The sequence below is a fragment of the Leptopilina heterotoma genome, unplaced genomic scaffold (assembly GCF_015476425.1).
Source record: "Leptopilina heterotoma isolate Lh14 unplaced genomic scaffold, ASM1547642v1 Lhet_51, whole genome shotgun sequence".
NCBI lineage: Eukaryota > Metazoa > Arthropoda > Insecta > Hymenoptera > Figitidae > Leptopilina > Leptopilina heterotoma.
This window is the reverse complement of record NW_025111110.1, coordinates 529295-540990: the sequence shown is the minus strand read 5'-3', so window position 1 is coordinate 540990 and position 11696 is coordinate 529295. Positions and strand designations below refer to the sequence as shown.

General features: G+C 22.0%; 2 protein-coding genes across 3 annotated transcripts; one reads left to right on the top strand and one right to left on the bottom strand.

Annotated features, from left to right (window-relative positions):
- The first annotated feature begins 80 nt into the window (after positions 1-80).
- On the top strand, positions 81-11530 carry LOC122507776 (fumarate hydratase, mitochondrial-like). 2 transcript variants are annotated; one of them, XM_043620680.1, is made up of 7 exons: positions 81-335; positions 1337-1471; positions 1629-1829; positions 2063-2345; positions 2509-2771; positions 8777-9166; positions 11200-11530. In XM_043620680.1, exons 1-7 carry the CDS (start codon positions 210-212, stop codon positions 11326-11328), a joined length of 1527 nt encoding a protein of 508 aa, XP_043476615.1. In that variant the 5' UTR covers positions 81-209; the 3' UTR covers positions 11329-11530. The 2 variants fall into 2 exon arrangements, with proteins under 2 accessions (XP_043476615.1, XP_043476616.1); XM_043620681.1 differs by lacking the exon at positions 81-335 and adding an exon at positions 1056-1170.
- Positions 4503-8226, bottom strand: LOC122507777. The gene is made up of 2 exons (XM_043620682.1): positions 8054-8226; positions 4503-5549 (listed from the first exon to the last, which is right to left on the bottom strand). Exon 2 carries the CDS (start codon positions 5507-5509, stop codon positions 5120-5122), a length of 390 nt encoding a protein of 129 aa, XP_043476617.1. The 5' UTR covers positions 5510-5549; positions 8054-8226; the 3' UTR covers positions 4503-5119.
- Positions 11531-11696: the final 166 nt, after the last annotated feature.

Below are 11696 nucleotides of genomic sequence, written 5' to 3'. Positions count from 1 at the left end.
GGAAATAACCAATCAGAGTAAGTTTTTCGTGGAATAATAACAAATGATTGGTTACAGGAGCTGTCAAAGATGCGCATGAAAATAGCAGACAACATTCACTTTACAAGTAGACACTTTTTTTATTTTTTACAAAAACAAAATAATTGTTTTATAAGATTAATTATTTAAATTTCCAACAATAAATTATCAAGATTATCAATTATAGAAAAATGTCAATCAACGTATTACGATGTGGAGTGGTAGGAGGCCGTAATATTCAAAAAATGAAAGAAATATCACATTTTCTAACAAAACAACTCCCAATGCTAGATTCAAGAATTAGAAATTATGCAAAGGTAATAAATATTTGCTTTCTTTTCACTTAAAATATTTAATTAAATATTTCATTTTTGCACTGTCATTTTCTTTGGACAATGGAGAATTATTGTCGTTTAGAATTTTAAATGAATCAAACTTGTTTGAAGTCATTAGAGATACAGTTTTTTTCTACCTTTACATAATCGTTATATATACCTGAATTTCCTAAAATAAACATTTAACAATATGTAGAAAATAAATATTATCTTTAAGATATTCAATATAAATTTGATGTTTTATTTGAAAATTATTTAGGTTATGCATGGAAATTTTGTAATTATTGCGGTTTTTATTTTATGGAAAAATAATTAAAAACTCGTATTAATAATGTATTATATTTTAAAGTTTCAATTGTTTTTCTAACTGTAGTCTGTTGGAATTTGTAAAAAAATTGCAATAATAAATGAAGAATAAATATTTATAATCTAGTGAATTAACTTTATTTATTAGATCTTGTACTTTTTTATAATTAAATCTTAATTCTCTTAATTCTTAATTGTATCGAATTTACTATTATTATTTACAAATTTACATTTATGAAAAATTTTTGTTGCCTTTGGGGAAATTAAATTTGTAAGGTAAAAGTTATCTTTGCATAATTAATATTTTCCCCGCTTCTTTTTAATAACAGGAAAAATTGTCAATAGAATTTTTTGCTCTTATTTTTCTTTAACTGTAATCATTTTAAGCACCTCGCACACATACAGCACACTCTTATCATACGCAACTAAACTTGTCGCTTTCAGTATTAACTCATCTATCAACTTGTTTGTTTCACAAAATTTCGAATCTCTTTCATTATATTTTAAAATGGTGTGTCTTTTACTTACATTTAAATTTTCTGTTCTATTCTTTCTTTCTTCTTTTCTTTTCTTTCTATTTGAATTTTCTATTTGAATATTAAAGAAAGAGATTAAAAATAGCGATTTTTCTTTATCTCAAGACAATTTAATGTACTACATTTTTTTCTTGCCCACAGGAAGGTGCTCAAGGTTATCGTATGGAGAGGGACACATTTGGAGAATTAAAAGTGCCAGCCGATAAATATTATGGAGCTCAAACTCTCAGATCGGTTATGAATTTCCCAATTGGTGATTCGTTTGAACGTATGCCGGTAGGATAAAATATTCCATTGATAGTGGAATTCATTTGAATATTAATTACTTCCAATTTCCAAAGGAGAATCAGAATAAAAGACAAATGAATAAAAAAAGAAACAAAAAATCACAATGAAAAATTAAGATAATTAGGGGAAATGATTTATTTTTCAGTATGGTGTTATTGTCGCAATGGGTATTTTGAAAAAAGCCGCTGCCGAAGTGAATAAAGAATTTGGACTGGATGCGAAAGTATCTGATGCGATCAGCAAAGCTGCCGACGATGTGATTAGTGGAAAATTATATCATGATCATTTTCCATTGGTAATTTGGCAAACCGGATCAGGAACCCAGACGAACATGAATACAAATGAGGTTTGTATTATAATTTTTCACCAAAAAAAATACAGTCTAATCAACTGTTAAAAAAAGAAGCAAAAATATAATCAAAATTTATTATATTATTTATTTATCAACAATTATTGTTGAATTTATGATTCATCAATAATTGTTTTAACAATATTTACAAATTTTTATTTTTTATACAAAAATTACTTCACTAATTAGAAATGGAATGAAATGTGTCGATAAAAGAAAATATTAAACAGGTGATAGCGAATCGTGCAATTGAAATTCTTGGCGGTGAACTTGGTTCGAAAAATCCTGTTCATCCAAACGATCATGTGAACATGTCGCAAAGTTCGAATGATACTTTCCCAACGGCAATGCACATTGCGGTGGCACTCGAAATCAACAAAATTCTGTTACCTGGCCTGCAGCAATTGCACTCAGTCTTAAAAAAGAAGTCCGAGGAATGGAAAGATATTATCAAAATTGGAAGAACTCATACTCAGGATGCCGTTCCTTTGACACTCGGTCAAGAATTCTCCGGTGAATTTTTTAATCATTACATTTTCGAAATTTTAATTATTACATTTTTAATAATTTCTTCCAGATTTCAATATTTTGTAATTTTTCTAATTAATCGTATTTTAAATATGTAATGAAAAATAGAGATTATTTTTATACTTACTATAGTTCTTTCTTTTGTCAGGATATGCAACACAAATTGAATATGGAATTGCAAGAGTTAAGGACACATTGCCGAGACTTTATCAATTGGCTCTGGGAGGAACAGCTGTTGGAACGGGATTAAATACTAGGAAAGGATTTGCGGAAAAAACAGCCGCGAGGATTGCTGCTTTAACTGGTTATCCTTTCGTCACTGCCCCGAATAAATTTGAGGCTCTCGCAGCTCACGACGCTCTTGTTGAAGTTCATGGAGCTCTAAATACTGTTGCTGTTTCTATCATGAAGGTATGAACTTACTTTTCAAATTTTTATTAATTATTAAACTTCAAAAAAATTCAATTATGTATTTTCAAAAATTTAGATAAAATTCTTCGAAACAATTCAATTATTTTTATGAATTGTAAAATCCTCCGCAAGAATTTAATTATTTTCATAAATAAGAAAATTCTTAGCAAGAATTAAAATATTTTCATAAATAATAAAATTCTTCAAAGGAATTCAATTATTTTCATAAATAATAAAATTCTTCAAAGAAATCCAATTATTTTCAATACAATTTTAATACAATTTCTCGAAAGAATACAATTATTTTTTTAAATATTATTTTAATTCAATTATTCTCAAGAGTTTTAATAAAAATTTAATTATTTTCAACAATTCTTCAAAACAATTAAATTATTTTTATAAATATTGTAAAATTCTTGGCAAGAATTCAATTATTTTTGTAAATAATAAAATTCTGCTAAGAAATTCAATTATTTTCAATAACAATTTTAATTAGATTTCTAGGAAAAAATTCAAATATATATTCAAGATAATTTTAATAAAATTTCTCTAACAGGTTCAATTATTTTTAAAAATTGTAATAAAATTTTTCTAAATAATTCATTGTTCTCAAAAGTTTTTAATCAAAATTCTTTGTATGTAAATTTCAATTTTTTTTCAAAATTTTTAATTACAATTACTTTAAAAAATTACATTACTTTTACGAAATTTAATGATATTCTTCAAAAAGAATGTCATTATTTAAAAGAACAAAAAATTAACATAATTATTTCAAAATTTTCATTAAAAATTATTTTAAAAAAACTTCACTATTTTCAAGGATATTGAAATAAATTCTTCAAAACAATTCAATTCTTTTAAAGAATTTTAATAAAATAATTAATCTAATGATACCAAAATAGTTAACAATATTTTGATCTTTTCAGCAAATTTCTTAAAAACTGAATTTCTAATAATGTGAAAATAACTAACAATATTTTGCACCAACTATAATACTATTTAAGTAGGTATCTATTTAAAAAAATTATAAAAATATTATTTTCCTAAAAAATTATTAAAGTTTTGAATAATTAAATTTAAAAATTCTAAAAAATAATTGAATTTCAGAAGAATTTCAGTTCTAATTTTTTGAAATACCTAAATTTTAAAAGGTTTTTAAATTGAAATCTTTGAAAATTTTAATTCTCTTGAAAAGTATCAATAATATTTGAATATTTTCTTTTTAAATTGTTAATTTCTTATTTTTCTAAAAAATTGTTAAAGTTCTGAATAATTTATTTAAAAAATTTTTTAAAATAATTGAATTACTTTGGAAAAATAAATTAAAATTGGAAAAATTACAGTTGTAATTTTTAGAAATAAAATTAAAATTAAAAATGTTCTTCTATAAAATTATTGAAAATTTTAATATTTTGAATTTTTTAATAATTTAATTCAGAAAATTCTGAAAAAATGTAGGTTTTTGAAAAATTGGAATTAGAATTTTTTTCAAAACAACTGAATTTTCGAAAATAATTTAAAACACATTTTAAATTGAAACAATTTTATCAACATTTGAAATAAATTTGATACCTATTTTCAAGAATTTTATTTTCTATTAAAAATTATGTTTACTTTTTTACTACTTCTTTTTTAGTCTCAAAGCTATTTTTTGCAACATTTTGAAAATTAAATAACGAGTGCAAAATCTGAAATATTTAAAAAAAATCATAAATTAACGAAAACGAAATATTTTCTCTTTAAATCTTTTTTATTGCCTTTTATCATAAATCCAAACTTTTTCACATAGAAAGTGTAATGAAGCTGATTATTAAATTTATTTTAACATTTTTGTTATTTTATAGACTTACGGATACTAAAGCTATAATAAGCAAATGGTATAGAAAAATTATTATCACATTAACACAAATATCGACAAAACGTTTTAAATTACTTAAATAATCTAAAAATTAAGAAAAATATCTACATTTTTTTTGTTTATCACACTGGCTTCGTACTTTTCGCTTTTCTTTTATGAAGACATGATTTTTCATATACATAAAAATTATGCGAATTTTTAAAATTATGTACTTTAAAAAAAGAATTTATAAATTTTTGTTTAATTAAGAAAATAGAGAAATTTTATGTGTAAAAATTGGTAAATTTTCATAATAATTCTTATGCAAAATTCACTTGAGCAAAAATTTGAATATGGCACAAATTAATTTTCTCGTTTCATTTGTTATCAAGAATCTGTAGCATCCTCTGAATATTAATTAATTAGTTAAAGTGAAATTTAACTGATGAAAAAATTGAAAATGGATTTTTGGAAAATGAAGAAGTAATAATAATTATTTCCTTTTTTTTCCTTATCGATCGATTTCATCGATTTCCTCGATAATTTTATTTGGTAACGTACGATTGGATAATTGTTGAAATAGTTGTTCGTGACGTCGTGGAATTTGTTCTTCTTGAGCAGGTGGTTGATGTTGTTGTTGTTGTTGTTGTTCAGGACCCTGGCCAGCATTAGGTCCTTGTGGTCGCCAACGTGGAACAGGCAAATTTTGAGGCACTCGATTTCTTTCGATTGGTTCTATTCTTCCGAATAGATAATTTTCAACGCGATTCGGATGTTCCGCTGAAGCTTCCCAAATAAAATGCGCTTCGTAAACAATAAGTCCCTCACGACCTGGTGCGGGACGATGTAATCTTCTTCTATAGGCGGGAGAATTTAATCTTGGATCAACGAGTCCTGGCATATTGTTGAAATGTCAGTTCTTGGTAGATTTATATAAACACCTGGAAAAAAATTGAATTTTTAATATTAATTAAATTTGATCCAAGAGAAAAAGTGAAATTTTTAATTTTCTAAAGCCACTAGATTTTTTCTAAAATATTTTTCTCTCTTTAAAATTTGCACGTTTTTCTATTTTTACGGAAATTCAATTAATAAACAATTTAAAAAATTAGAATTCCAATTTTAATTTTCTAAAGTCGATAGATTTTCTCTAAAATATTTTCTTTCTTCAAAATTCCAATTTTTTTCAGTTTTACAGAAAGTGGAATTCAAAATTATAAAAATTCGTAATACAATTTTCATTTTCTGTATGAATAGATTTTCTTTCTTCAAAATTTGGAAGATTTTCCATTTTTACAGAAATCGAAATTCAATAAATTCGATCAATAATTTAAAAAACTACAATAATTACAATTAATTTTAAAATTAATGTATTGAAAATTAATAAATTCTTGCAGAGAAATTTATCAAAAAATTTTTAAATAATTAAATTTTCTTCGAAAAATTTTCTTAATTATGAAAATAATTGAATTCTTGCGAAGAATTTCATTTAAATTTTGGAAAATCCTGATTAAATTATTTTGGAAAATTTCTTTGAATTTTTTTAAAAATAATGATTTCTTAACAATTTTAATTAAAAATTTCAAAAGTAATTGAATTTTATGAAAACTTTCTTTCAAGTTTTTTAAATAATTGTATTTGTTAATTATTTAAATTAAACATTTGATTATTGAATTTTAATTAAAATTTTAGGAAGTAATTAAATTCTTTTCAGAATATTATTACAATTTTTTTAAATAATTTAATTCCTTCATAGAATTTTGTTAAAATATTGCAAATAATTGAATTATTTCAAAACATTTCATTAATTTTTCTAATATAATCCATTTTGTTAATAATTATAATTAATAATTTTACATTATGTTTTATTAAAATTCTTTATAGAATAATAAATTCTTTTGAGTAATTTTAAAAATTTTTTTCAAAATAAAGTATTTTTTTTAAATTATTTTAATTAAAAATTTTGAAAATAATTTAATTAAAAAGGGAATTTTTTTTAACTTTTTAAAATAATTGTGCCTGCTAATAATTGTAATTAAAAATGTGATTATTGAATTATTTTATTAAAATTGTATTGAAAATAATTGAATTCCATTATTTTCAAAAATTTTAATATAAATTCAATTATTTTCAACAATTTTGATGAATTGTAAAATTCTCTCCAAGAATTTATATATTTTCATAAATAATAAAATTCTTCAAAGGAATTCAAATATTTTCAATACAATTTCTCGAAAGAATACAATTATTTTTTTAAATATTATTTTAATCTAATTTTTTCTATAAATACCTAATAAAATTCTTTTGAGAAATTCAATTATTTTCAATAACAATTTTAATTAAATTTCTAGGAAAAAATCCAATTATATATTCAAGACAATTTTAATAAAATTTCTATAATTTCTTTTGATTATTTTAATTGAAAATTTCAAAAATAATTTAATTAAACAAGGAATTTTTTCAACTTTTTAAAATAATTGTGCCTGATAATAAATATAATTAAAATTTTGATTATTAAATTATATTATTAAAAAGATTTTTTTTATTTATAAAAATAATTAAATCCTAGGGAAAAATATTACTATTTATAAAATTAATTGAATTGTTTCCAAGAATTTTTAAAAGTTTTAGAAAATAATTGAATTCTTTCAAAGAATTTTATTTAAAATTGAAAAAAAAATAATTGAATCATTCGTAAAATTGTACTGAAAATAATTGAATTTTTGCAAAGAATTTTACTGTTTGGAAAAATAATTTAATTCTTCCGAAGAATTTTAGAAACTAATAAACAATAATAATTAATTTTGTAGGTATTTAATAAGTGAATGTTTTAAATTTTGAATATTAATTTATTAAAGTTGAATCCTACTCTCGTGAAATTTTATTAAAATTGTATTAAAAGTAATTGACCTTTTGCAAAGAATTTTACTGTTTATAAAAATAATTAAATTCTTTCGAAGAATTTTATTAGAATTTTTGAAACTAGTAATCAATAATAATTAATTTTGAATTAAATAAATAAATTTTTCAAAATTGCTTAATAATAATAAATTGAATATATTACGATTCGAGCGCATAAAATTTGCTAGTTTAAAATTAAAAGAAAGATCTATTAAAAAAATTATAAATAAAAAAAATTTTATTCAGGTATTTTTATAAAAATTCTAACAATAGTTTTGAAATATTAAAATTTTTTAAATTGTCAAGAAAGTTTTAAAAACAATTTTCAATTTAATAGAAGAAAACGAATGTGTACACATTTTTTTGCCAATGTTTAGAATAATTAAAGATAAAATTAAATTTGAAAACAAATATTAGAGAAAAGTGCGTAGTCTATGGAAAAAAAATTTATTACTTCTTTTAAAATAATAAAATTATCAAAAATTCAAATCTTGGAACAATAAATTTTTCCTGTAATTGTATAAAAAGTCAATTTTGTACTAACCTTTTTTATTGGCGAACTGTATTTGTCTAGGATGAGTCTTGTTTTAATTAACAACACTTTGGATTTGTAGTTTTGTAATTTGTAATTCTTATTATTTTGGCCTCAACTACACTTGTGTCACTGACTTTTCATCACGAAGAACTGACAATTACTGTAAGTTTGTTTTCCAAAAGTTGGCTCAGGTATGAAATAAAACCTCCCCTCCTCTCTCAAAAGTAAACATAATGACCTGTACGTATTCCTCAAATTACAAAGATTCGCTAATTGAGTATTCTTCAAATTTATTGGTCCCCCACTCCAATAGTTTCCCTTCGAAAGGGACCAACCCATTAGAATGCGAATATTCATTGGATTATTTGATATTTTCAACATTTTTGAAACGCCCAAAAAAATCTAAATGGAAAAACAATTGAAAAATTTTCCTTCGAAATTATTTTTTTATAAAAATAATTTTTTATTGTTCAATCCAAAATTTATTCTAGAAATTAAAATTTCTAATCTCAATGAAAATTATGAAAATAAATAAAGATTATTTTCATAAAAATTAATTTTGTTTTTTAATTCAAAATTTACTGAAAATTAAAATTTTTATCTGATTTTATAATCTTCATGAAAAGTGAAAATTAATAAAGATTTTAATTGATTGAAAATTTATGAAAAATTAAATAATTGAAATTCTGAAACATATTTCTTTGATTAATTAATTAATTTTTGTAATTGCAGATTGCCAACGACATTAGATTCTTGGGCAGTGGTCCACGATGTGGTTTGGGTGAATTATCACTTCCTGAAAATGAGCCCGGAAGTTCGATTATGCCTGGCAAAGTAAATCCAACACAATGTGAAGCAATCACGATGGTTTGCGCTCAAGTTATGGGAAATAATGTAGCAACAGCCGTTGGTGGAAGCAATGGACATTTTGAACTCAATGTCTTTAAACCAGTAATTGTCGCAAATACTTTGAGATCAGCTCGATTATTGGGAGATGCAAGTGCTGCATTCACGAAAAATTGTGTCGCAGGCATTGAAGCAAATAGAGATAATATTGACAAAATTATGAATGAAAGTCTCATGCTAGTCACTGCCCTTAATCCACACATTGGCTACGATAAGGTAATAATTCCCTTCTTTTTTTTCAATTATAAAACTCGATAATTTATCAGGGTTGCCACAGATCAGGGAAATCAGGGAAAAGTCAGGAATTTTTATTAAAAGTACTGGAAAAAATTTTTTTTTCTATTTCTCACCATAATGGATTTTTAAATATTGTTCAATTCTTTCAAAAGTTTTAACGCAATTATCTTGATAAATATAACAAAATTCTTCATAGAAATTCAATTACTTTTAGGAATTTTAATAAAAATCTTTGAAAAATTAAATTATTTTCATGAATAACAATATTCATTACAAGAATTCAATTATTTTCAAAAGTAATAAAATTCTTCGAAGAAATTCAATTATTTAAAAAAAATTTAAGGAATATCTCGCCAAGAATTAAATTATCGTTATAAATAGCATAATCTTTCGCCAAAAATTCAATTATTTTTAAAAATTTAAATAAAATTCGTTGGAAAATTTCAGTTAGTTTCAATAGTTTTTCGCAATTCAATAATTTTCAATATTTACTATTTTCATAAAATTTATTTAAAAATTTAATTACTGAAAAAAATTTTTTATAGAATTCTTCGAAAACATTCAATTGTTTTCATAAGTAATAAAATTTCATTTAGGAATTCAATTAATTTCATCGCAGAATTTTAAATATTTTTAATATAATTTTAAATAAATTCTTCGAAAAATGCAATTATTCTTAAAAATTTTATTAAAACTTGACAAAAGAATTCAACTTTAAGAAATATTCAATTATTTAATAAAATAATAAAAGTCGTTTCAAAAATTCAAATTTTTGTATGAAAAACTTTTAATTCGTCGCATAAAATCAACTATTTAAAAAAAAATGTTAAGTAATTCTGCAAAAGAATTCAATTATCTTATGATAAACAACAAAATTCTCGTCAAGAATTAAGTTATTTTTATAAATATATAGGTAGCGAAATTCTTCTCAAGAAGTCAATTATTTTCAAAAGTTTTAATAAAATTCTTGTGAAAATTTCAATTATTTTATGCATAATTTAATAAAATTCTTCTTATGAATTCAATTATTTTCATAAATTATTAATTAAATTCTTCTCATGAATTCAATTATTTTTAAAAATTTTAATAAAATTCTTCAAAAATTTTCAATTGTTTTCAACAAATGTGATCAAATTCTTTAATTCAATAAATTTTTGTAAAATTTTAATTATTAAATTCCATAAAAGAAATTAATTATTTGGAAAAATTGTTAATAAAATTTTTCATAAAAATTAAATTTTAAGAAACATTAAACTATTCAATAAATTATTTAGTTTTGTATTTAAATAATTGAATTCTCGTATAGAATTTTCTAATAAAAATTTATTTCAAAATGAATTTTGGCTAAAATTGTGCATAATAATTTTAATATTAAAAGCATTAAAGCATGAATTTTTAGAAATAATTGATTTTTGAAAAGGTTTCAAATTCAAATCTTTGCATTTATGAATTTTTCGTATAATACTATTAACTAATAATTAATTTGAAGAAGAATTGTAGTTAAAAATTCTAAAAAATATTAATTGAATTTAAATGATGAAAATAATTAAGAAGTGATTGACTTCTTCATGTTTTATAATAATATTCTTATAAGTTATTGAATTTGAAAAAGTTTTAAATTTGATATTTTTGAAAATCTTAGTTCCCAAGGTCTAACATTAATTTATTGTAAATTTACTATTTAATTTGCCATTTATTGTAAATTTATTATTTAAATTACTATTTTTATTTTATTACAATTTTTATTTTTAGATAATAAATTTGCAATAAATCGCAATTCGAATAGTAAATTTACAAATTTACTATTCAAATTAAGATTTATTGTAAATTTTCTATTTAAATTACGATTTAATGTAAATTTACTATTTAAATTACGATTTAATGTAAATTTACTACTTAAATTACGATTTAATGTAAATTTACTACTTAAATTACGATTTACTGTTAAATTACTCTTTATATTCAATTTCTAATTAAGTTAATTAATTAACGATTACGTGAATTTACTTTAGGCGGCGAAAATTGCCAAACAGGCGCATAAGGAGAAGCTGACATTAAAGGAGTCTGCATTGAAAAATGGCTTGACTGAAGAACAATTCAAGCAGTGGGTCAAACCAGAGCAAATGCTGGGACCCAAATAAAATTTCATTTTTTAAAAAAGGAATCATTACTCTAGAACTGTTTAAAAAGGAGTACTCATTGCTGCATTCTAACAGAATTTGTACATTTGGAAAATTCAGTGTCGTACTTATTTTTTCGCAAATACTTTTTAATTCGTCGTAAATTTAATTGAAACATTTTCGTATATTTTCTTATTAATAAATGAATTTTTTGTTCCTGTTACCAAACGTTTGAAATTAATTTCAACTGGAGGAACCTAAAAACTAATTTAATGCCTAATTTAATATTCAATTTAAAATTTAATTTAATATCTAATTTAACATTTAATTTAATATGTAATTCAACATTTAATTTAATATTTAGTTTAACATTTAATTTAATATCTAAT

What these genes read in the sequence shown, in the direction of transcription:
- LOC122507776 (XM_043620680.1), top strand. Translation starts at nt 210, where the DNA reads ATGTCAATCAACGTATTACGATGTGGAGTGGTAGGAGGCCGTAATATT. An exon ending in ATTCGTTTGAACGTATGCCG is followed by an intron (nt 1,472 to 1,628) that starts GTAGGATAAAAT and finishes TTTATTTTTCAG; the next exon opens with TATGGTGTTATTGTCGCAAT. An exon ending in CGAACATGAATACAAATGAG is followed by an intron (nt 1,830 to 2,062) that starts GTTTGTATTATA and finishes AATATTAAACAG; the next exon opens with GTGATAGCGAATCGTGCAAT.
- LOC122507777 (XM_043620682.1), bottom strand. Translation starts at nt 5,509, where the DNA reads ATGCCAGGACTCGTTGATCCAAGATTAAATTCTCCCGCCTATAGAAGA.